The 26061-nt window shown below is 40.8% G+C and overlaps 1 protein-coding gene across 1 annotated transcript in view; it reads left to right on the plus strand.

Annotated features, from left to right (window-relative positions):
- The window catches only part of kcnt1b (potassium sodium-activated channel subfamily T member 1b), a 75617-nt gene that overhangs the window by 39880 nt on the left and 9676 nt on the right, over nucleotides 1–26061 (plus strand). Inside the window, exons 2-23 of the mRNA XM_079251222.1 lie at nucleotides 2613–2692; nucleotides 4680–4773; nucleotides 5823–5879; nucleotides 5962–6010; nucleotides 6223–6282; nucleotides 8040–8114; nucleotides 8361–8444; nucleotides 9720–9814; nucleotides 11586–11766; nucleotides 12274–12438; nucleotides 12746–12882; nucleotides 17099–17162; nucleotides 17439–17547; nucleotides 17628–17736; nucleotides 19522–19671; nucleotides 19813–20048; nucleotides 21226–21439; nucleotides 23196–23301; nucleotides 23458–23630; nucleotides 24187–24258; nucleotides 25499–25633; nucleotides 25891–26002. Of these exons, the coding sequence (XP_079107348.1) occupies nucleotides 2613–2692; nucleotides 4680–4773; nucleotides 5823–5879; nucleotides 5962–6010; nucleotides 6223–6282; nucleotides 8040–8114; nucleotides 8361–8444; nucleotides 9720–9814; nucleotides 11586–11766; nucleotides 12274–12438; nucleotides 12746–12882; nucleotides 17099–17162; nucleotides 17439–17547; nucleotides 17628–17736; nucleotides 19522–19671; nucleotides 19813–20048; nucleotides 21226–21439; nucleotides 23196–23301; nucleotides 23458–23630; nucleotides 24187–24258; nucleotides 25499–25633; nucleotides 25891–26002 (2557 nt within the window). The remainder of the gene's footprint in view (nucleotides 1–2612; nucleotides 2693–4679; nucleotides 4774–5822; nucleotides 5880–5961; nucleotides 6011–6222; nucleotides 6283–8039; nucleotides 8115–8360; nucleotides 8445–9719; nucleotides 9815–11585; nucleotides 11767–12273; nucleotides 12439–12745; nucleotides 12883–17098; nucleotides 17163–17438; nucleotides 17548–17627; nucleotides 17737–19521; nucleotides 19672–19812; nucleotides 20049–21225; nucleotides 21440–23195; nucleotides 23302–23457; nucleotides 23631–24186; nucleotides 24259–25498; nucleotides 25634–25890; nucleotides 26003–26061) is intronic.

Here is a 26061-nt window from a genome sequence, read left to right on the forward strand (position 1 = left end):
AACCATCATTAGTTTACGTTACAGTGTGTCTTTCCTAATCGATACTCTTGGTTCATACAGCCACCCATCTTTTATACACCGCTTATTCCAATTCAGCAAGGAAGCTGGAGAATATCCCAGCAAATATCAGGTGAAAGCAGTGGTGTAGTCCGGGGTATACACGGGTGTATGGAGTATACACACTTCTTTTTCAGTCAGAATTAAGTATTCTCACTTCTAAACCCCCATGTGATGCTGCTTTCACAATTACAAACATCCCACATGTACCTACGTCACCCAGCAGCTAGTATAACGTTACCAGTATGCTACACTGGTGCAGTTCGCCATCAGCTGCGTTAACTTCAGCCTGAACATAGACATAATACATATATATATGTCTATGAACCTGCCTCGCTCCAGTCTGTGTGCCAGTAGTGGTTTAGTTATTCTATAACTCTTCCTCCCTGAAGCCGAAGAGCAGAAATGATGTGACGGTGAACAGATTTATGTAGAGTGGTCCTACATGTCACTGTTTCTGAAACTGTTTTTTTTTTTCTTATTTAATAAAGGGCAAAAAATTTTGAGTATACCCACTTCTTGAGGGACCACTATATGACTGGGCGAAGGCAGAGTACAGCCTGGACCGGTACTCCTCCCACTCATTTGGTTTAAAAAGTGTAAAGTTGTGGAAAAGGTCAATATAACCATATTGCATCAGTCTCCATTAAATTTCTCAAGCTGGGAGAACATTACAGACACACGATGGAACATTTTCAGCCCTCAAAGCTGTCTCTGTGGTAATAAAGAGGGGAAAAGCTAAAAGATGGCTCATATCTCATGTTCCTCCTTCCACCTACACTTTCTAATCCTCGCATCACATATACGGTGTTCCTCTCAGGAATTGGCGGCTGTAATTGCCCTCTTGTTCTCTCCTCCCCTCCCCTGCTGTTTTGTACCCTGTATTCATCTTGTCAGACGAGGTATGAGGCTCTATGAGTCCCCACTGTGACCAGGAGGCTATTATTACTTTGCCTTCGTGCTCATTAGGGACCACAAGCTCTTTGCATTACACGAACTTCCAAGAGGCCTGACTCATTACCTGCATTCATCTAACCTGCCAACAGGTCTGCAGTACGTCAACGATGTCGGCTTAGGTGACTGTTTGGTCAAAGCTCTCAGGCAAATTAAAGTCTATTATGTCAGCTCAACTCTTTCACTACTTTTAATATTTCATGCGATGTTTGATTGGTGAGAAAAGCCTAATGTTGTGTTGTTTTTATACTCAGCTGATTATTAATTATTAATGGAAACTTTTGTGTTGGTGCTGAATGTAAGCCAGGTTTTTCTGTCATCTTCTCACTTCTACAACAGACAAACCAAAGGGATTCTTTTTTATCATACATAAACTTCACATTAAGTGCAGCGGGTCTACATGCACGGTGTAATTTGCATTACTAAGGATGAACTAGTGTCGCATATTAACCCATCTGATGCATGAATTATTAAAAATCACTGCCACAACTTTTTCACATGCAGTATTTCACTTCTACAGACGTGTACAGAGACGCTTTTCTCTGTCTTTAATATTATTTGGCTTTTTATTTTATCTGTTATAAATTATAAATTATAAATAATACATTTTCATATTATATAAATATAATAAAGTATCTTTGATTAATGAAATATCTTTGATTTGAAAAAAGTCAGGGAAAAAAAAAAAAAGCTTGAATTTCCCCCCTGGGATAAGTAAAGTATCTTTAATTTGATATTTATACAATAGAAATATTCTATAAAAACTGACTTGCATCTTTTTCTTGTCCTGTTTATCACCGAGGTAAAGTTGGTAATTACATGTGTGTATATAAAGGACATTTTTTGCTGTATTTGTTTATTCTTCAGTAAGTGGCAGTGCATTGGGTGACTCTCCTAATGTCCACTGAAGTGGCAAAATTGCAAATATACCATCCAGGCTTATTAATATAGTACAGAACAGCGTTTAAATTGGTGTCTACTGTTGTGGACACGATGGGTTAAAATCCCAAGTCACTTTCAGTCTCATGAAATTACAATAAAGGAGTATATGCATGCTGATTTACAAATTAATACACATTTTGCTGTATTACTTTACTTTTTGCCATTATTAAACCTAATGAAGAAGGATTGCACAACTTTTATAGCTAATATGTGTATTTTTTTAGTTAAGATGTGATGTTATATGAAGTAGAATGCAGTTTAGTCAAAGCTAGATTTTTTACCTGCAGATTTTACAGTTTTAGACCACGACTGAGTGAGTATGTGGCAAAGTTTTGTCATGCATTGTTAAATATAATAAAAGCAGGTTAGCTGTATATGTGCTGCATAATTGTGAAACTTGGCTGTTTTGCTTCCACTTGTGTCAAAATATCAAATAAATACTTTAAATGCCCTTTTTGAACATGACTGTCAACATCACAGCTGTTGTTATGTTTATAAGTAACAATAAATTAAAGGGCTTTTTATGACGGCTCACACATCACTTAACTCCCGCTTGTGCAGAACCATTATGAGCTCTTCTCCCTCTTGGCTACATGATATTAATGCGAGATTGTGTGTTGGTGTGGGGAGCTTTAATGAACCTCTAACTGTTCCCGCAGGGTGCAGGTAGAGTTCTACGTGAATGAAAACACCTTCAAGGAGAGGCTGAAGCTTTTCTTCATCAAAAACCAAAGGTCAAGTAAGTACAGCTGACAGGAGCTTCAACCACTCTGCTCTTATGATAAAAATGGTAAGAGGCTTACAGCTAACAAGATCTGCTCTAAGCTAAATGAACAAATAGCAGCATAATATCTGATTGTGCTCCGTAATGGCACATATCCGCTTTCTGTCTCACTTAGGCTTTTCAGATTACGTTAACGTCTTATTCGTGAAATGCTTTCTTTGGGCAAGCACATTGTGGCTCAGCATGGACACGGTTTGGCCCACGATGCAGAGCTGCAGTGTTTTTCTCATTAGGAGATAAGATTGGCAATGCCACAACATGTACTAAAGAGAACTGCTGGGCAGTCTGGTGCACTGTGTCTGGAAGCTGTTTATTTGCATTTAATTGTAAAAATGTTCACTATGGGAAGCCTTCGTTGTAGCAGGTTATGACCAGATCCTCAACTGCTGACTTTTACTCGACTTGTCATCATCACTAAAGCTACCAGAATCCATGACATAAAGCCTCGGTTTAATTCGAATGTCACTCTTGGCTGCAGGTCTTTGTTACTCTGTTGTTTTATTTTTTCTTTTTAGTATCAAATCATTTAAACTGTGGATCAGGATCCATTTAAGGATGCCATGTCAACATGCATTAAATAGCTGCAGATGCTGATTAGAAAGGAGTAATAAAGTTAGTGCCACCCTCTGGCATAATAAGCACATTCTGCAGCCGAGTTTGTTTAATTTGACGGTGTGGGTTATGTGTCTGCTCATCTGTGTACACACAGATCTGTGCACAAATCTCCAGCTACTCCTCGTTTCTCACTGTTTCCACAAAGTCAGGCTCTTTTTTTGTAATCTTTTAAAGTGATCTAAAGCAAAAGTTCTCCATGCTTCCTGAAAGTCAGAGTTTTCCTTCTTTCATTTGGCTGCATTTCCACTTATTTCTGTCTTGCTGGGATTTTGCCACTCAGTTCCCAGTTATTTTACTGTGTTTTATCAAAAATGCCAAAGATAACAAAGTCTGACAGACTTTAAACTGTATTTCTGCACTAAAAATGTGATTCCCAAAGAGTTACTAGCTGAACATGTCACACAGCACTGCATGGTGGGCAGCATCCTAGAAAAAGGACACAAAAGTTGAGGACAAAGGAAGAAGTGTCTGTAGCAGATAAACGTTGATAAATTAAAGAAAAAATCAGACACTGGACCTCAGAGATGCATCTAGACCTCCATCCTTTGGTGTCTGTTCCCTGAGGCCTCATCAGAAACGGACCGCTGAGAAATTCTAGTTAGGGAAGGCAAACGGGGAGAAAAAGCTGAGATATTCTAAATTATTCAACAACTGGGCTGAATATCAGTGGTAAGAAGTCGCATGGGGCCCAGACCTCAACATGACCGAAGCAGTGTGGGTTTCTCTCCACAGAAAACAGAACAAAAGGCAGAAATACCCAAAGAAGAGCTTCGCAGTATATTTATGAAAGTCTGGAGATCTATTTGCGTTGAATAAAAATGATAGCATGTCACAAGCTCACTAGAATTGTGTGAAGTCTGTTTTTGCCTTATAAACTGTATTTTCTGTAAACTGCAGCAGCTCTTTCCAGGTTTTCTGACAACACGTGAAGAAACGGGGGGTTTGTAGCTGTTCATGCTTATTCAAACAGAAAATCGTGATTCTCGAAACGCTACCTCTTTGCAATGAGCTTGTCAGTCATTTTCCTTCAACATGCTCTTTGCACAAAAAAGCTGGCGTGTTATTCTATGAGGATTTGAAAGCTATGCATCATGGGAAATCAGTGGTGACAAGGCAGCAGGGTAGCACGGATCTACATTAGTTACGCTTCGAGGGTATGGGCATTTAGTGCTGCTGTTTCTGTAGCAGCTCTCAGAAACAAACAGATTTGGCTTTTTGTTGTTAGTTTCAATACAAGGCTATAAAAGAATAAAATAAAAAAAAAGCTGTAGCAAAATGAATATGTGTGAATATTGTTGAATCAGCTGTTTCCTTTGGTTTCCTGTAGGCCTGAGAATACGGTTGTTCAACTTCGCACTGAAGATTCTCACCTGTGTCCTTTACATAGTGAGGGTCAGTCTGGACGACCCCAAAGGCTCATGGTGAGCCTCACAGTCGCTGCCACTTCCATCCATGTCGTGTTGTCTGATGTCTTATTTTCTCTCTTTTTTACTCCTTTTTGTAGTCATCTCACTGCCTCCGCGTGTTTTACAAACTTCTGTCCAGATTACTTCAGATTATGAGCTGTTACCAACTTGTCTGAATGTTTGATCCATCTTCTTATTTCATTTTATTTTGTTTTATTATATTTTATTTTATTTTAGTGTAGTTTATTTGTTTTATTCTAGTTTGGTTTAGTTTAAGTTATTGGTTTAATTCTTTTTTAAATGTTGTGCCACTATGTGTCTGATGGTTGTGATTTATTTAATAGCCTAAATAATTGCCTTTTTTGGGCGGGGAAATCATAAAGTATTAGCTCATAACTTATATAAATAACTACAAAAGAAGAAACTTTGTCATCTCCTTTAACCTACATTTTTTTCTTTAAAAAAAAAAAGCTATTTGTAATCTATAAAGTTTTCTCTCGTTTGTATGTTAAAATCCTAAAATGAAAGTTGAATCTGTAGCATTTTTTTCCTAGTAGAAAAGCTTAGAAATATTTCTGCTATTTGTTCCAAACCAACCAGATAATTTCCTAAAAAGGTATTTTCCAGTTGGCCAGTGCATAAAGAAGCACATTTAGGAGATACCAATCAAGCTGTGGGCAGTGATTTATGTATTTATGTGAAATGTTCTGGATATTTATGTTTGATGAGCTTCTTTTTATCAGTAATATTTCATACAACTTCGCCCCAAACCAAACAAAACCCCCACAGAACATTAACTTTGTCTGGGAATAAAATTCCCCTGTTTATTTCTGTTCTTTGGGGGGATTGAAGCTAATTATTTTTGTGATCAGGTGTCTAAAACAGAAACAACTTTACAAGGTTACTTTGTACTTAATGCCAACTTATTTGGGAAAAAACAAAAAACAAAAGTCCGATCCTAACAGAATAATCCCCCACCCCCCCCACCCCCACCTCCGTGTGCATCCTCACATCCTGTTCACACATTAATTTTGCCTTTCATGTGCTGCTGTGTCTCTCTGCAGTGTAAAATATCACAACTGCAGTGTACTTAATACAACAGAGCCACAACAAATCAAATGGTAAGTTTCAGTAAAATATGTCGCCGGATCTTCCTAATTGTGTTCAGCGTGTTGTCTTACATTTATGGATGATTTTTGACAGGGAGCTGATTTTCTCTGTGAACAGACGGGAGCCTGTATGGGCAATACAGGTGAGCGTGATGGTGCTGCTCTGACAAGTGCACATAAATCAAATTCCCATGCATGAGTTCTCTAAGTGTAATTCAACACCAAAAAAACCACAGCAATCATTTATCAGACAAAAACATTAAGTGCTACAGTTCCTCCTTGAAGGCTGAAAAGCCAGAAGGGTCTGAGTCTGCAACTTCGACTTTCATTCATCTCCGTCTCCCCTCTGCTGCAGGTGACAGTGGCCTTAATCAGTTTCTTGGAGACTATGCTTATCACATATCTCAGCTACAAGGTAAGGGACCCCTTCACGCTGCTCAGTTTCTCTCATTAATCCTTACTGGCGTCCTACAACGTTTTGATTTAAGTCCAGCTCTGTCTGGACTAAAACTACTGCAGCCAAAACAACCGCAGTTTGCTGTCAGGGAGAAATGTTATGCAAGCAGGTTTGTACAGCTGGGTGGGATGTTTATGTAAAACTTATCCAACTATGAACCATATCTTTAGTTTTATGAGGTGGTTGCTTGCAAACACATCAGCATTGTAATGTGCTTGTGTGGAAAATGACTTTGCACAGCCAAGCGTCAGCTGAGGTGTGAAATTACTGTCCCTGCATGCAGGCGCTGGTGATCCTTTTAACAACAAACACAAAAATACTTCTTATTCCTTCTGGTGTTATTCCTTACACACGGCGCTGATTATTGAATTGAGCTGCATCACATGGAGATGTTAACCTAAAAAGACCCAACGTGACAAATATGTATACAGTTTCTGAGACGTTTGGCATCACTTTATGGTACAAACTTTGCTCAAAATCCTGTGAATACAATCTGATTTTTGTCTTCTGGGCCTTTAATGGACACCAGAAAGCAAAAGATTACACTATAAAAATTTAGACCTATCACATGGTGATACATGGTAAATATCCCTAAAAAAAAAAATTGGTACTGTACTTCTTTATTTTACTTTTTTTTTTAAAAGACAAATAAAGACTTCGCATTTAGAAAAAAAAAAAAAGGACTTAATATGTTTTAACGGGTTGGATGTTTTTAGGTTGAAATAATTTCTGGTCCGTTATGTTTCTCAGGTATTATGACATTTAAAAAAAAACCAAAAAAAACCTGAGTTTATGCTTGACTTGTTTACTTTAGGATCTTTGTAAAAACACCTCCCTGAACTTCCCTTTGGTTTAAGATTAATAAATATGTTGCACAGTTGTTATATACCTCCAATCCCTGAGGTTATCTTCAGTTATAAAACACAATTTTTATTTAATCCTTTTCCTTTTTTTTCCATGTTTTTATTCTTCTGTCTTGTATTGTTGCTGTCCTTATCTCATGTGGAACAGATTCCACGTATTGTGTTTGCCGATTTACTGAAGCATTGAAAAGTATTTGCCTTCACAAGCCTTTTATTGGCGCCATTATTGACAGAATCCAACACAAGTTATGGGATAAAATGTGAGCTTTACTCCCTGTATGTGAGTCATATGCCGTCCTGCAGCCTCGTTCTGTCATGATTCAGGTTTGCGTTCGTTATCAGCTGCCTGTCTTGAAGATAAAGTCTTCCTTGTGGTCGCAGTCTGCTGTTAGCGTGAGGATAAACAATGTTTGTACCTTTGCTGTTTGAAAAATGCTGAGCTTTTCCTCATTTGGGGCAATATTGGATGGATAATTCAGCACACAATTATAATTGGTAAGATGGATTATATAATGTGCTCTTAAAAGAGCAAAGGATGCAGCATACTGTAGATTATAAATGATGGAAAGACTTAATTATAAAGCAGTTATTTGTCTTATATGAACTCTTATATGGTAGCTTAGCTTCACCAGCAGGAGACAAAGACATGCAATAAAGATTGTTGTTTTAGGATACGAATACTAAAAATGTATAAATATAGTAAGACTTCAATCATATTGAACTGTAGCTGTTTTCCTTCATGTGCAGGACTATTCCTTTAATGTCAGAGATCTGATCCTCCATCGATGCTGCAACCATTAGCTACTTTTCTCACTGCTTCATTGAATTATTTGCTATCCATTGTCACTGCAGGGGAACATTTGGGAGCAGATCTTCCAGATATCCTTCATATTGGAGATGATTAATACAGTGCCATTTATTATAACAGTAAGTAAATCCCCTGATCTTCCTGCTTTGTAAAACAGTGTGTTAGCACAAGCGCCTTCAGACTGAGGGCGACAGTAATGAGCCACATTTTAAGATGTTATCATCCATACAAGCTTACTTAGACATAACAAGTTGATTTTAGTTTTATTTCTTCGGAACATATATACACAAGCTGCATATGTTCAGGTGCTTTTTTTCAGCATTACTTAACTAATACATCTTTTTGTCTTCCTTTTCCTCCTCAAGATCTTCTGGGCTCCATTAAGAAACATATTTGTCCCAGTATTTCTTAACTGCTGGCTTGCCAAAGGCGCGCTGGAAAACATGATTGTAAGTGATGTTTCTAGCTCTAAATATTAGATGTGTTGTGCTGTGTACACTGCAGTTGGATAATACTAAAGGGAGTCAATGCAGCTGCATGATATCTTTAATTCTGCAAGTTTTTACCCTAACTACAGCAACCACATAAGAACTAACTGAGCATGAAGGACGCAGAAGACTTTAACTAAGCAGAATTTAAATGAACAGACTAGATTTTTTCCTTTTGAGTTAGATAACATTTTCTTTTTTGTGAATAAATCTGGTGTTTGCCCAAGGCAATGCATTATTTCAAAGCCTGAGTTACTCTATCTGTAAATTAGCCCGCTTTAGAGTCTGTTATAGGTGCTGAGGAGCTGGTATGTGACACCGAAGGCAGTTAGATTACATCTAGCCGGTGTCGTATGTGCTCTCTCGCTGTGATTCAGATGAGGCCATGACAGAATGAGAGCGTCATGCCAAAGCGGTAGTTAGCAGATGGTAGAATCCGGGGCCAGCAGGAATGTGATAGTAAGCAGGACATGCTAACAAGGTGCAACTGAAAATGAGTCGTGAGCTGCAACATATCAAGATAGACAGCATGCTAATGTGGGAGGATCTGGATTCTGCTTGGCCAAAGAAAAGAAGCTTCTGGCTTTGGCTGCAGAAAGTCATCAAATTTTTTTTTAAAAAAGATGTCAGTAATTAGCTTTTTTTTTTTTCTTACCAGTTTTGTGCTTCACTAATAAACTAAGACAGAAAAATCCATACAAGTCAGGCTGATGAGATGAGACTCCTCCTGGTGTTTGGACTGTCACGTATAATTCATCACATTTCAGAAGCTTGATGTAGAATAAAATAGCAGGTGACACGTCTAAAGTCAGTGTAGAATAAAACTGAAGGGGGTACGGAGGTGAATGGGGGGGGGTGTCTGAATCAGCAGTGAAGGCTGGCACAGAGCCAAACTGTATGCGAAAGGGAGACTCAGTGATGTGGAACATACCGCTGGAGGCACTGACACTGTTCTCTCCTCTTCCTCCACAACATTACATGCTAGTTTGAAAGTCCTCATTGAGATGACACTTGACGGTCTCGGTTTAGTCAGTGCGAACGAGCACCAGCAGCACAACAAGGGAATCATCTTCGCATCAGTGTAGAGCAAAGTCTGTGTGACAAGGACTTCTAATGAACTTTTGCTATCTTTCACAGATGCTTCATTTTCTTGAGATCTTACACGTGTTTCAATGTTTAATAAATCAGCGGTTACACAGAACAAGTCAACACAATAACGTCTTTTTCCCCACCCAGAATGATTTCCATCGTGCCATCCAGAGGACACACTCTGCCATGTTCAACCAGGTGTTCATCCTCATCTGCACCTTACTGTGTCTGGTTTTCACCGGGTGAGTTAACATCTGCTCCTCAAGCAGCCTTCAGTTGTGGAAATGGTGTGCTGGTGGAAGTTATTGTCACTGCGGTGAAGACTTAAATACGCATAGTTTCTCTGACAGAGTAAAATTACACTGGAAGATACCTCTAAAAAGAATTTTAAGTTTGACAATATGATTAAATTAGTTAAATGCATCATTACTAGAAACAACCAGTTACGTTAAAGTCGGTTTTCTATTGTCCCAAAAAATAAAAAAGGAAAACTGCATAATAATAAATAAATAATGAATAACACCGAGTATTGCCAGTTCCAACAAACACCTCCTTTCTCACATATCACAGTTTGGAAATGGTTTGTTGCACAGAGTTTTAGCCGGGTTGTCCAAAGCATCGCTTGTGGCTCTTCAGACATTTTCACTCACAGGAAATAGTTATACCTTCGTCCTGGGAGGAGGGTGGGATTCACACGCACAACATCTGCTTGAAAAGAAATAAAAGCAACATTGCACATGTGCAAACAGCTGACAGGTGCAGGTGGAGGCAGAGAGATGTGTGCGTACATGCAGATGTGTGGGTGAGAAAAGTTGTGTCTGTCAAAAGTTGTGTTTTGGTGCTTCAAGCAGAGAAAAACAAAAGATTTCTGCAGAAGTCTGTGTTATTCCCAAGTATGCCTCTGCTTCTGCTGCAGTCTTAGGTCTGTTTAGGAAAAATTTCCAGTTGTAAAAGTCATCAAAATGTGTGTAATCTAGCAGGAGGAGAGTTTTTGGTACAACATTTCTGAATTTGGTAATTTTGTAAGTGATTGTACATAAGCTGTAGGGATGGGAAAATAATAAAAAAAAAAAAAATAATTGAAATCGAAAATCAGGAAGTTTTGCTTTAAAAGTTTAAAATATATTTTTTCTTCACAAAAAATCTTTTTTTTTCCAAATAAATAAGAATAATACATTATGAAATTTTTGTCATTTTTATTGTTTTTATTGATCTTTTTACTTGTCTTCTTGGGCATTATAGCAGCAGAATGATGGTCTGGCTACTGGGTTGTTTTTTCCTAATGGAAATCAAGAAAAATGACGATTAAAAAAAAGTTTTTTACATTTTCTTTCGTTTTTAATCTACAAAAAAATCAGCAATATTGAAGAATTGTGAGAATTGCAATTTAATTCGAATCAGCACCCAAAAAACTGAATCAAATCTAATCGAATCGGGACAAAAGCATATCGCCACAGCCCTAATAAGTTGTATAACATTTTAATGACTTTTCCTTCCTGCACAACGTTGCACGTAGCAGTGTCACTACTGGGACATTATTAGAGGGTTCATCACAAACTGATATGACATTATTCAACAATACTTCATTCTTTGCTCTTTTTGATACTCTGCATTCATAAAGGATGCCTCAGTCCACAGATCTTCAGCTCCTTGAACTGTGATAACAATCCGCCTCCTCCTCATCTCATTGTCTGGTTAGACAGCTAAATTCCCCGTGCCTCAGGGTTTCATTCATTCTGTGATCTATTAGGGGAAAAAAAGGCCCACAAATAAATTAACACAAGAAGGAACTGATGGAACAATTGACAACGTCACGTTAAACTAGATACGATGCATCGACTTTGTTGCCCTTTCATCTTGGTCAAATTGAACTTTGATGTTCTCTGTCGGACAGGATCGTTTGTAATCCTGAAGCAAACTCGCTCAGCAAGATGCGTGTTTATGTGTTTCATTTTAATTATATTTACCCGCAGGACATTAGTCTGCTGCGCCTAACTCCTAATTTTTCTGCAGAGCCTGTGGGATCCAGCACCTTGAGAGAGCTGGGAAGAACCTGTCCTTGTTTGACTCATTTTATTTCTGCATCGTCACCTTCTCCACCGTGGGCTACGGAGACGTCACGCCGCAGATCTGGCCATCCCAGCTGCTGGTTGTCATCCTCATATGTGTTGCTCTGGTGGTCCTCCCACTCCAGGTATGGACTGTGTTGATTAAATGAGCTGTTACCGAAGTGCATTGAGGGCTTTTACACATTAGTTCTCTTACACTTGCAGTTTTTTTTTTTAGCTTCTTGCATCTTTAGCTGTCCTTGATGAGGTTTATCATCAAATATTAAGATTCTTGAAGTCGATGTGAGGTGACAGCGTATTAAAGTCTAATAATGTGCTTCCTTTTCAGAGGATATTTAGCTCTGGAAGGAGTTCATCTCACTCTAAATTTGCTCACATTTACTCTGGCTCACAGTCACTGCATCCAACTACTGACTGAAGGCTTAATAACGTCATCTTTCAAACATGTTGAAGGGTTCGCTGTCCCTGCGGAATAAATAGGCTGAGAAATGGGAATTTCTCCTGTCATTGGAAAACTACTCATCTGCAGTTTTCACACCATCTGCATCCAGACAAACAAATTTATCACTTTGCTTTGCTATTTATTCCTGCTACTTTTGGACTTCACAGCAGTGCTGTCTTCATTGTGTCAGTTTGAGGAGCTAGCGTACCTGTGGATGGAGAGCCAGAAGCTGGGGGGGAACTACAGCCGCCACCGAGCACAGACAGAGAAACATGTGGTGTTGTGTGTCAGCTCACTCAAGATAGACCTGCTGATGGACTTCCTCAACGAGTTCTACGCTCATCCCAGACTACAGGTACAGAGGAGGGAAGGAAGAGTAGATTTGTAATTAAATTTGTTTTTTAACCTCAAAAGAAGTTGTAAGATAGTTGCACAAAGACATAATTTAAACTTCCAAAAACATTTAAAGATTTTGAGTCATTTGGGATAAAATTCTTGTGATATTTGCAATTAATGTGCAAAGTTTGTTTTTGTTTTTTCCCCCCCAAGTGTTGTTTCATTTGATCTCTTTATGCTCAGTGTTTTCAGCCATGTTGAAGCATCAAGCATCTAAAAAGAAGTCTTGATGATGATTAAATTAATTATCTTATGTCTGCTTCCAGGACTACTACGTTGTGATCCTGTGTCCAACAGAGATAGACATTCAGGTTCGTCGCATCCTCCAGATCCCTCTGTGGTCCCAGAGGGTTATCTACCTGCAAGGGTCTGCCCTCAAAGACCAGGACCTGATGAGAGCCAAGTGAGTGAAAACATGGCAGCGTGACTTGGATTCCCAGAAGCGTGCAGATCTATGAAAATTACGTGCATTTTCTCTGGAAAGGTTTTGGTCGAGTGCATTTTGTCTTGTTTTATCTTCAAGATAAATATTTTAGCTAAAAGTAGTCTAATAGGTTTTCACTTTACATCAATGTTCTATTCTTTTTTTATTCTTATTTTATTCTATTTTATTTTTTTATTTTTTAGGGTTAGGGTTAGAACACATCAATGTTCTATTCTTTTTTTATTCTTATTTTATTCTATTTAATTTTTTTATTTTTTAGGGTTAGGGTTAGAACACATCAATGTTCTATTCTTGTTTTTTATTTATTTATTTATTTTATTTTATTTTTAGGGTGAGGGTTAGGGTTAGAAGACGTCAATGTTCTATTCTTTTTATTTATTTATTTATTTATTTTATTTTTAGGGTGAGGGTTAGGGTTAGGATACATCAATGTTCTATTCTTTTTTTTTAATTTATTTATTTATTTTATTTTTAGGGTGAGGGTTAGGGTTAGGATACATCAATGTTCTGTTCTTTTTTTTATTTATTTATTTATTTTATTTATTTTATTTTTAGGGTTAGGGTTAGGATACATCAATGTTCTGTTCTTGTTCGACTATCCGGCGGACCCTTCTCTCCAGGACCCCTGAATAGACCTTACCAGGGAGGCTGAGGAGTGTGATTCCCCTGCAATTGGAACACACCCTCCGGTCCCCCTTCTTAAAAAGGGGGACCACCACCCCAGTCTGCCAATCCAGCGGTACTGCCCCCGATGTCCACGCGATGCTGCAGAGGCGTGTCAGCCAGGACAGCCCCATAGCATCCAGAGCCTTAAGGAACTCCGGGCGGATCTCATCCACCCCCGGGGCCTTGCCGCCAAGGAGCTTTTTGACCACCTCAGCGACTTCAGCCCCAGAGATAGGAGAGTCCACCCCTGAGTCCACCAGCTCTGCTCCCTCATGGGAAGACGTGTTGGTAGGATTGAGGAGGTCTTCGAAGTATTCCCTCCACCGACCCACAACGTCCCGAGTTGAGGTCAGCAGCACCCCATCTCCACTGTACACAGTATTGATGGAGCACTGCTTCCCCCCCCTGAGCCGCCGGATGGTGGACCAGAATCTCCTCGAAGCCGTCCGGAAGTCTTTCTCCATGGCCTCGCCGAATTCCTCCCATGCCCGAGTTTTTGCCTCGGCAACGGCCGAAGCCGCATGCCGCTTAGCCCGTCGGTACCCATCAGCTGCCTCCAGAGTCCCACAGGCCAAGAAGGCCCGATAGGACTCCTTCTTCAGCTTGACGGCATCCCTCACTGCTGGTGTCCACCAACGAGTCCTGGGATTACCGCCACGACAGGCACCAACGACCTTGCAGCCACAGCTCCGGCTGGCCGCCTCAGCAATAGAGGCACGGAACACAGCCCATTCGGACTCAATGTCCCCCGCCTCACCCGGGACATGTTCGAAGCTCTGCTGAAGATGGGAGTTGAAGCTCGCTCTGACAGGGGACTCAGCCAGACGTTCCCAGCAGACCCTCACAACACGTTTGGACCTGCCAGCTCTGACCGGCTTCCTCCCCCACCATCTGAGCCAACTCACCACCAGGTGGTGATCAGTTGACAGCTCCGCCCCCCTCTTCACCCGAGTGTCCAAGGCATGTGGCCGCAGGTCCGACGATACGACTACAAAGTCGATCATTGAACTGCGGCCCAGGGAATCCTGATGCCAGGTGTACATATGGACACTCTTATGCTGGAACATGGTGTTCGTTATAGACAATCCATGACGAGCACAGAAGTCCAATAACAAAACACCATTTGGGTTCAGAGGGGTGGGACCATGCCTCCCAATCACTCCCCTCCAGGTCTCACTGTCATTGCCCACGTGAGCATTGAAGTCCCCCAGCAGAACAATGGAGTCCCCAGAAGGAGCACCCTCCAGCACTCCCTCCAAGGACCCCAGAAAAGGTGGGTACTCTGAACTGCTGTTCGGTGCATAAGCACAGACAACAGTCAGGACCCGTCCCCCCACCCGGAGGCGGAGGGAAACTACCCTTTCATCCACCGGGGTAAACCCCAACGTGCAGGCACCAAGCTGGGGGCTGATGAGAATGCCCACACCTGCTCGGCGCCTCCCACCATGAGCAACTCCAGAGTGGAAGAAGGTCCAGCCCCTCTCGAGGGTACTGGTTCCAGAGCCCAAGCCATGCGTCGAGGTGAGTCCAACTATATCTAGTCGGAACCGCTCAACCTCGCGCACAAGCTCAGGCTCCTTCCCCACCAGAGAGGTGACGTTCCACGTCCCTAGAGCCAGCTTCTGCAGCCGGGGATCGGACTGCCAGGGTCCCCGCCCCTTGCTGCCGCCCAGCTCACATTGCACCCGACCCCTACGGCTCCTCCCGCAGACGGTGAGCCCACGGGAGGTGGGGCCCATGTAACCCTTTCGGGCTGAGCCCGACTGGGCCCCATGGGCGAAGGCCCGGCCACCAGACGCTCGCTCTCGTACCCCGCCTCCAGGCCTGGCTCCAGAGGGGGGGTCCCGGTAACCCGCGTCCGGGCAAGGGAACATTCATGCCCAGGTTGGTCGTCATCATAGGGGTCTATGAGCCGTGCTTGGTCTGGTCCCTCCCCTAGACACCTGTTTGCCATGGGTGACCCTACCAGGGGCATAAAGCCCCCGACAACATAGCTGCTAGGATCTTCGGGACGCACAAACCCCTCCACCACGATAAGGTGACGGCTCAGGGAGAGGGTCCCTCTACGACAGGTGTCAGAGCTTGGTCCGCATTGCCGGTAGTAAGTCGGATTCGTTTCCGGTGAGGGTTGGACTCCGCCAAGGCTGCCCTTTATCACCGATTCTGTTCATAACTTATATGGACAGAATTTCTAGGCGCAGCCGAGGGGTTGAGGGGATCCGACTTGGTGGCCTCAGGATTGGGTCCCTGCTTTTTGCAGATGACGTGGTCCTGTTGGCTTCATCTGGTCGTGATCTCCAGCTCTCGCTTGAGCGATTCGCGGCCGAGTGTGAAGCGGCTGGGATGAGAATCAGCACCTCAAAATCTGAGACCATGGTCCTCAGCCGGAATAGGGTGGATTGCCCTCTCCGGGTCGGGGGTCAGGTCCTGCCTCAAGTGGAGGAGTTTAAATATCTCAGGGTCTTGTTCACGAGTGAGGGAAGGATGGAGCGTGAGATCGACAGACGGATCGGTGCGGCGTCTGCAGTAATGCGGGCTCTGCGCCGGTCTGTCGTGGTGAAGAAGGAGCTGAGCCAGAAGGCGAAGCTCTCGATTTATCAGTCGATCTACGTTCCTACCCTCACTTATGGTCATGAGCTGTGGGTCGTGACCGAAAGAACGAGATCTCGTATACAGGCGGCTGAAATGAGTTTCCTCCGCAGGGTGGCTGGGCTCACCCTTAGAGATAGGGTGAGGAGCTCAGTCATCCGGGAGGGGCTCAGAGTAGAGCCGCTGCTCCTTCGCATCGAGAGGAACCAGTTGAGGTGGCTCGGGCATCTGGTCAGGATGCCTCCTGGACGCCTCCCTGGTGAGGTGTTCCAGGCACGTCCCTCGGGGAGGAGACCCCGGGGAAGACCCAGGACACGCTGGAGGGATTACATCTCTCGGCTGGCCTGGAAACGCCTCGGGATCCCCCCCGCAGAGTTGGCAAATGTGGCTGGGGAGAGGGAAGTCTGGGCTTCCCTGCTTAGGCTGCTGCCCCCGCGACCCGACCCCGGATAAGCGGCAGAAGATGGATGGATGGGTTAGGGTTAGAAGACATCAATGTTCTGTTCATGTGCACACATTGACAGGAATAGAAGCTAGTTTGACCTGCCAACATTTCCTGCATTAGTGAGACATGATGAGATACTTGGGAAGTTGAGTAAAACTGTTGGTTTATTGCTAAATTTATCCAGGAATCCTGCTTAAATGTGGAGCTGATTAGTTTATTTTGCAAATTCATACACTTCTATTCAGTTTCACTCAGCCTAGTAAGCGCCACAGATGTATCATGTGAATTATCTTCTATGAATACATTATTCTGGAGGCTAAAGCCGGCTAACATCACACATTTTTAGGCCAGCTAATGTGTTCAGATGTTGTAATGCAGAACTAACAGTCATCCATATGCAGCACTGATCTGCTGTGCACCCCCTCCCCTCAGCGCCCAGCCTAACCACATTATTATTTGTCTGTCTTTCAACAGGATGGACGATGCCGAGGCCTGCTTCATCCTTAGCAGCAGGAACGAAGTCGACCGAACTGCTGCTGTGAGTCACATAAACAGTGAAATAATCAAAGCGGATGCAGAGTCTATTTACAGTGTGAACCCTCTAATGATAAGAATCATTTAAAAGCTGCAATTTCCCTTCACACTCTACTTGCTTTTCATATTTGCCAGGAGAGTTTGAGATATTTAGATGATATCATAACTCTATTAAATATGGAGCTAATACTGAATCTCTCTGATTAAACGCTAAGCTCCATAAATTTCCTGTCGCATTTATAAATGAGTCACAGGGTGGAAAACATTTCCTTCCCCGCAGGACCATCAGACGATTTTGAGGGCATGGGCTGCAAAAGACTTTGCTCCAAACTGCCCTCTTTACGTCCAGATTCTCAAACCAGAGAATAAATTTCACGTCAAGTTTGCCGGTAAGCATGGGAAAATGTAGGAAATAATGACTGCTCTGGTTTTAATCCTACCTGTAATTGCAGTTGCTGTCTCTCAACAGATCATGTAGTGTGTGAAGAAGAGTTTAAGTATGCCATGTTGGCGCTCAACTGTGTGTGTCCAGCCACGTCCACACTGGTCACTCTCCTGGTTCACACCTCCAGAGGACAGTGAGTACACTCTATTGTGTTTGTGCAAATTAAAATAAAGATGTATTTTAATTCACTGTCAATAAATTATATATCATTTTGAATTTTTACATTTTGGGGAAAAAAAACTGATTCTATTAATAATATCTATACATATTATTAATTATATATACATATACATACATATATATATATACATATATTTATTTTTATATATATATATATATATATATATATATATATATATATATATATATATATACATACATACATACATATAAATATATATATATATATATATATATATATATATATATATATATATATATATATATATATAAATATATATATATTTTGATTTTTAAAAAATTAAATTGAATTAAAAAAAATCAGCAATATCCAAGAATTTTGAGAATCGCAATTTCAATCAAATCAGCACTCAAAAAAATCGCTATTGAATTGGGACAAAAGCATATCGTCACAGCCCTAAGATATACATACATACAATCATACATATATATATATATATATATATATATATATATATATATATATACACACACATTATTCATAGAATCACTGGTTTTATCCAAAGAATAACAGATCCATCAGCCAGCCAAGATTAAAACAGATTAACAAAACAATGAGGTGTTTTGGTGAGCCTTCAAGGCGTCTGCTAGTAGGTGTGTTCGGCTAATTTCTGCACAAAGCTAATGACGATCTGACTTCAGCGTCACCTTTATTCGATAAACTTGTCAAACTGTGCAGGAGAGCATATTCCCCTCAAATGATTCCTTTCTGAATTTTTATTTTTTTCAAACTGCAAGGAAGAAACTTTGATGAAATATTAACAGTGTAAATATAGAATGCTAGTTATGAAGTTAACAAATATGGCTGTGTTGTATGTCCTGTAGTGTACATGGAAACACCAGTGATCTTCATCTTCAATTTGCGAAGCTTTAAGCACCATGTCTGTGTTTAATATTCATTTGTTATTTATACTTACTGTATATAAATAAATGATGGACCTAGCAACTAGAACCCATAAAAGATGATTTAATCAATTTTACTTCAGTGTGTTATACATGGTTTTATGCATGTAGGACCCAGTTCTGACCCATATTCAGTCCAGGCTTTTCTTTTCTTAACATCATCTCATTTGCATGTTTCAGCACCAGCCCAGTGACCGGTTTTCACATCTCACACTCAGCTGAGAAAAAGGGTGGCTGCAAATTGTCTCACGTTTGCCTTGTATTTATTGTTCCGACGTTGAGATTCAACACAAGCTTAAAGATCAGGTGAAAGAAGAGGGATTGTCGTTACAGGGACAGCTGGAGTACATTTACATCACCGTTAAAACCACCAGTTAGATCATTAACCTGACTTTTAGTCATGTTTTTGCAAGGCCTCTCAGCTCTGACAGAAACATAACGCCTTCATTTTAACACTCATTATGGAGACATGTTCTGGCTTGTAGCTGTGAGTGTGACATGTATTTTAGTGCACGTTTCTGTGGCGGGTGTTCATTTAAACTTATGAACAATGTTGCTCTGTAGATTTGAGAGAACTGCGGAGATCAGGGTTAGAGGAGGGTTGATTTTATCCATTTTATTCGGGTTGTTTTTATGCTGGGAAATGAGAATAAAGCAGTTTCATAAATTAAAACCATAGTTGAGCCATAGTCATGATAAATGGCCACATTATTATATTCAGCCGTATATTTTAATCATTAGCTGTATTGGTTCCTTAAAGACAGTCTGTGAAAGTCTAATTCCAACAGTAAATGTGCTGATGATCATTTTCCAGGGAGGGGCAGATGTCACCGGAGCAGTGGCAGAGGACGTATGGACGCTGCTCCGGAAACGAGGTCTACCACATCCGCTTGTGTGACAGCAAGTTTTTCGGAGAGTATGACGGAAAGAGCTTCACCTACGCGTCCTTCCATGCCCACAAGAAGTCAGTAAATCCTCCATTAGCTTAATCTTGACTCACTATCATAAGATTTAATCCTATTAGAGTAATTATTATGTCTCTGGGAACCCAAAAAAAAACCGTGGAGCTGAAGTCTTTTTTTTTTTTTTTCTTACTACCTCTCAGGTACGGCGTGTGTTTGATCGGAGTGAAGAGGGAGGAAAATAAGAGCATCCTCCTGAACCCTGGACCCCGCCACATCATGGCTGCTACCGACACCTGCTACTATATCAACATTACTAAGGAGGAGAACTCGGCTTTCATCTTCAAGCAGGAGGAGAAGCACAACAAGGGTCTGCCTGTCACCGGCCTCTACGACGCCCCCTCCAGGCTGCCTGTGCACAGCATAATCGCCAGCATGGGTGAGACTGAAAAACAAGAAATAAGTTTTTAAATTGAGTACAACTTTATCATGTGGTGGCCTAGTTAAAACAGAACAACGATGCTTTTTCTTGTTGATCCTAAATTTCATCCTGATCGTTTCTGAATGGCTGCTTTGGTGACTTTATATGCATGTTATTATTTTCTCTGACATGCTTTATTTTTACTTTGTTGGCTGACATTATCATGATGTGCTTTTTCTTTGATGGTAAAAGTTGATCAGGCCACTTCATTTGGTAAGTTTGTGCATGGTGCTTCATTCCTTATACACTAACTAATCTTTACAATTTAAAGATTCAGTTTTAATTCACTGTTGTTTCACACTTGTCTTACTTGTTTGTGACATATACAGTTGTGCTCATATGTATTCATCCCCTTTCATTAAAGAAAAGGCTGAATTTACAACAGTCACTCAAATAACTGGAGACTTATAAAAACGGAACAATAAATAAAAATTTGCAAAAATATAATTTAGTAATAAAAAACACTGTTTTTTCATTTAATTGAGTTGAAGAAAGAAAGAAAAAAACACAAATTAATCCTGGACAAATTAGAGCACTTTTCTGTTGAACAGTGGGACAAAATACCTGTCAATAGGTGCAGAAGTCTGACTGAGAGGAACAGAAAACACCTGACTGGAGCGGAAACATTAAAGGATTGTTCAACACAATATTAATTTATGAGGGATGTAATATGTAATAAATTATCTTATTTGTTTGCTTTTTAAAAAAATATTTCTATTGAACCAGAATTAGAAAATAATGTAATGATTTTCATAAAACTTTTATTTATTGTTACTTTAGTCAATTTCAGCTTATTTAACAGGCAGCTGTTTTTTTCCTTCTTTAATGAAAGGGTATGAATAAATATGAACACAACTGTATGCTCTGCACATTCGTGATGCATTTGATACCTCACCAGTTCCCTGTGCTGTGACCATGCATTATATTGATATGATGCATGTTGGGGGAAAGTGTCACTGCTGTTTGCATGCCAGTCATTGCAGATCAAGTTATTTCCCCTCAAGGTGATACTGCTGAGCTGAAGGGTGTAAAAAGGATTTGATTTGTTAAGATGCTGGGTCCCCAGAGCTTTTTGTGTGCAAATTATTGTAAAAGTGCTGTGTATGATCTACACAGCTGCTGCTGTCGTTTCCAGGTACTGTAGCTATAGATCTCCAGCATCCTGATCCTCCCGAGGAAAGCGGCAAACTGACCTTGCCGACGGAGAATGGCGCTGGAAGCCGCAGGCCAAGCATCGCACCAGTCCTGGAAATCGCTGACTCCTCGGCCATTCTGCCCTGTGACCTTCTCAGCGACCAATCAGAGGATGAAAACAACCAATCAGATGAGGAGGGCTCTGTTGGGTCAGAGTAAGTGACACACTTGTGTTTTAGATGTAGATTTGGAGCTGTGCGTTTACTGTTCATGCTCCTTTGTAAATTGGCTGCATTTCATCTCATTAAGTCATAGGAAGACTCAGAAAGAGGTTCTTGGGATTGTTGTTGTAAAAGAAATGAACTGAATGTGCAAATATCTAAAAACAATCAGAATTTCTGCTATAGTAGCACATATTACTTGAGTAGTCTGTTAAAAGTTTTAGCTACAGTTGTGCTCATATTTATTCATACCCTTTCATTAAAGAAGGAAAAAAACAGCTGCCTGTAAAATAAGCTGAAATTGACTCAAGTAATAATAAATAAAAATTTTATGAAAATCGTGACATTATTTTCTAATTCTGGTTCAATAGAAATATTTTTTTAAAAAGCAAACAAATAAGATAATTTATTACATATTACATTACTCATAAACTAATATTGTGTTGAACAATCCTTTAATGTTTCCGCTCCAGTCAGGTGTTTTCTGTTCCTCTCAGTCAGACTTCTGCACCTGTTGACAGGTATTTTGTCTCACTGTTCAACAGAGAAGTGCTCTAATTTGTCCAGGACCAATTTGTTTGTTTGTTTTTTCTTTCTTCAACTCAATTAAATGAAATAAAAGTGTCTTACATTACTAAATTATATTTTTGCAAATTTTTATTTATTGTTCCTTTTTATAAGTCTCCAGTTATTTGAGCAACTGTTGTAAATTCAGCCTTTTCTTTAATGAAAGGGGATGAATATATAAGAGCACAACTGTATAACTGCAGGCGTGTAGATGAACTAAAGGTCCTACAGTGCCATCATGTGGCCATCACGTCCCAACTACAACCATAACCACAGCTGGAATTCTTTTATTCCTGGTTCATAGCAGGAGTCCCCATCTCCAGTCCTCAAAACCCACTGTCCTGCAGACTTATGATGTTTCCCAAAGATTTCGTCTCATTAGCAGACTAGTCCACGTGTTGCAGAAGGGAAACATCTAACCATACCTGCAGGAGAGTGGGCCCTACGGAGCAGGGTTGAGGATCATTGGTCTAGAACAGGGACGTCTAAAGACTCTGCTGTCCTGCTGGTTTTCAGCTGAGTCCTGCTTCAACACACCTGACTCCAGTTAAATGGATCTAACCGCCTGTGAAGTTCTGCGCATGGACTCGTTAATTTGAGTCAAGTGTGTCTGAAAAACCTAGAGGATGGTGGCCCTCATGGACCAGTGCTGGACACCCCTGGTCTAGAAGGCAAACAAAAACTAGTTGGAGTTATTGAAGCTGGTAAATTTATGAGTCAAAGGGGATAAAAACAAGAAAAAATTCACCTTAACAGACTTCTTACTGGCATTCGTCCTCCAGGATTATAAACTTCAGCTGTTCAAGCAAAGCAGCATCAGAATGTAATAAGCTAAAAGAAAAAAAAAAAATCATTATAATTTCAGAACCGTAGTGTGATTATTAACAGAAGGGAGAGGCGTTCGGTTATAGTCAAAGAAATCTTTGCTGTTTAAAAGCCTGTTTATGATCCTGGAGGGGTAAATGCTATAATAAAATGCATGTAAGGTTGTCTGTTTGGTTGTGTTCAACATTTTCTGGAAAACTGTGGAAACAACTGAGGAGATTAATGCATTTTTCCTTAAAATGTGAACGTTATGAGCGAGTCATGTTCTGCTGGGAACTCTTCTTTTCAGAGGAAACGTTCAGATGACGTGATGGAATAAGCGCAAGAACTGACTGATTTTCTGTTTCTTGTTTGTAAGTTTTGTGAAGGGCTACCCTCCCAACTCACCGTACATCGGCAGCTCCCCAACTCTGTGCCACCTCCTGCCACAAAAAGCTCCGTTCTGCTGCCTTCGTCTCGATAAGGTCAGCAAAACTTACCCACATCCATCACCCCTTTTTCCATCTCGTTCTCTCCTTCTTTTTTTTTTTTTTTTCCCTATAAGTTTTTCAAGTTTGTCCTAAAAGATCACAGCAACAAAAAGTCTGACTGACTTCCTGTTGAACTCCGTCTTCTCCCAGGGCTGCACACATAACAGCTTTGAGGATGCCAAGGCGTACGGCTTCAAGAATAAGCTGATTATCGTGTCTGCGGAGACTGCGGGAAATGGTCTCTACAACTTCATAGTTCCTCTGCGAGCTTATTATCGACCCAGAAAGGAGCTCAACCCCATCGTGCTACTGCTGGACTACCCGTAAGATTAGTCAACCTCTCTAACCATCTAGCTGGTAAAGATATACAAGACCATTCAAGATATCATATTCCTCTAAGAAGTGATGAGTGTTTTGCACAGTCTTGCATGCTAGCTACTGTAAGAGGAAGGGAAAATGTGTTTCATATGTTTGCAATTCATAACAACCAAATTTATTTCAATAGAAAAGCTGACGGAATGACTGGAGCTTAAAATGGTTTGTGTTTTTAGACGCGTGTTTCTGCTCTAACTCGCTGAGGGTTTCATTAACTTCAGCTTCATCAACGCTGAAACCAACGGCACAAACACAGAGCCAGGAAAGACAAGGAATGTGTGACAGCCTCAGGAGTTTCCATAGCAACCAGTTTTTATAAGCCCTCCCAGTGCGTTGCAGAATTAAATATTGATTTCCCTCTTGTTTCCAGAAGAAACGAATATTCCCAGCCCCTCATCAGTGAGCAAAATTCAGAAAATGACTGGAACGGTCTCGTAATCTGTCGCTGGCGTCTGCCGAGATAATTAGTGTCTGATGCTCAGCCCTGTTTCCTGTTTTCTGCAGACCAGACAACCACTTCTTAGAGGCCATTTGCTGCTTTCCAATGGTTTACTTCATGGCAGGAACTATTGATAAGTAAGTATTTTAGTTTAAAAAAAAAAGATTAAAAGGTAATCGACTTCACCTCTAGTTAATGTGTGTTACTGCTTTCATGCAGCTCCCACAGCTCCTGAATACCTCATATAATTCCATCATTAATAACGATGCAGTGCACTTTTTACAGTGATGTTCAGAAACATACAGCATGAAATCCTTCAGCCAAAGACGAACGTTAGCAGAGTAAAATGTTTCAATCTACAGTCAGATTGAACTGCATAAAGCAAACACCGCTGAGCTGTCTGAACATAATGATTTCACAGACATGTTTAGGATGTTATAGTTTAGAGAAACTGGATGTTCCCAAAAGATGATAATGCATAGACAGAGAAAGTCTCTGAAACAGTAACATGCCACAAAGACGTTACATAATTGTCACAAATGATACGTTTAGGGGGCAGCAGGAATATGTCTAATTTAATAGAGAAAATTAGATACTTTTTTGTTCTGATGTGGTACTAAATAGGGCTGCACGATTATGACCAAAATAATAATCACGATTATTTTGAGCAATATTGTAATCATGATTATTTTAAGCAATATTGTAATCACGATTATTAATCATGATAATTTATTGTGTCTGGAAAAACATGTATTTTTTACACAAAGAGATCTCATATTTCTTATGCAGTGTTTTGATGCAGCTGTATTTTCTATTCTCGTCATGACTTGTTCTCATCAGTCTAAAACTTGTTACATCCTCCACGGGAAGCTTCGTCTGAAGCCGGAGGGATCAATGCGGGCGGCGATGTCTGCTTTTTGTGCAATGAAGTTGCTTATTTCATATTTAACGAGCAACTTCATCCGCGGCAGGGCGGGTTGTGCACGCGGCAGGGTTCGTGTATTTTAATGCCACATGTTGTAAAAATGTTCGTATTTTTTACCACCTCGATCAGCTGTTTAATCAAAACAATCCGTTTTGCCTGCAACAGGACAAATACGGACCTCAAATGTCCGACCAATCCAACGATACTTAACTTGATGCTGGTAAAAGGTGTGCACGCTTGGTATTTTGGCAGCTTAATGAAGCCTTAACCACACATTCGCCCCCTAGTGGTTGGCAGACTACTGGTTGAGAATTGTGTGATCAAAGACGCTGCAGCAGAGCTCGCATTATAATTGGAAATATCGTTTCGTGGCCACCAAAAATCGTGATCACGATCAAAATGCGATTAATTGTGCAGCCCTAGTATTGAACGCTGCTTTCTGATTTGACCAGCTTGGACAACCTGCTCCAGTGTGGTATAATCTACGCCGACAACTTGGTGGTTGTGGACAAGGAGAGCACCATGAGCGCCGAGGAAGACTACATGGCAGACGCCAAGACCATTGTTAATGTCCAGACCATGTTCAGGTAAATGAAGCTCTGCTCTTGTGACTGTCAGCGGCTGTTTCTGGTTTAATCAGGCTTTCATGTTTTGGCTCAACTGGGCACCTGATTCATGTATAAACATCAGCTCTTATGCAGGTATTGAACTGATCTTATCACCAAGGCTCCAGATCTGCTTTTATTTAATTCCAGAAGAAGGATGAAAAGTGTTCATCACCACCATGATGTTGCTTCTTCTTGGCATAAAGCGTTTGACTTCTCTTTATCTGCTCCTTGCTTAGATTGTTCCCCAGTCTCAGTATCATCACTGAGCTCACACACCCGTCCAACATGAGGTTCATGCAGTTCAGAGCAAAGGACTGCTACTCACTCGCTCTCTCCAAACTAGAGAAGGTAAGTGTATATAGATCATTTCCATGTGCACATCCATATTCAGACTTTTTAAATACGTG

Source organism: Telmatherina bonti (assembly GCF_933228915.1).
Source record: "Telmatherina bonti genome assembly, chromosome: 13".
NCBI lineage: Eukaryota > Metazoa > Chordata > Actinopteri > Atheriniformes > Telmatherinidae > Telmatherina > Telmatherina bonti.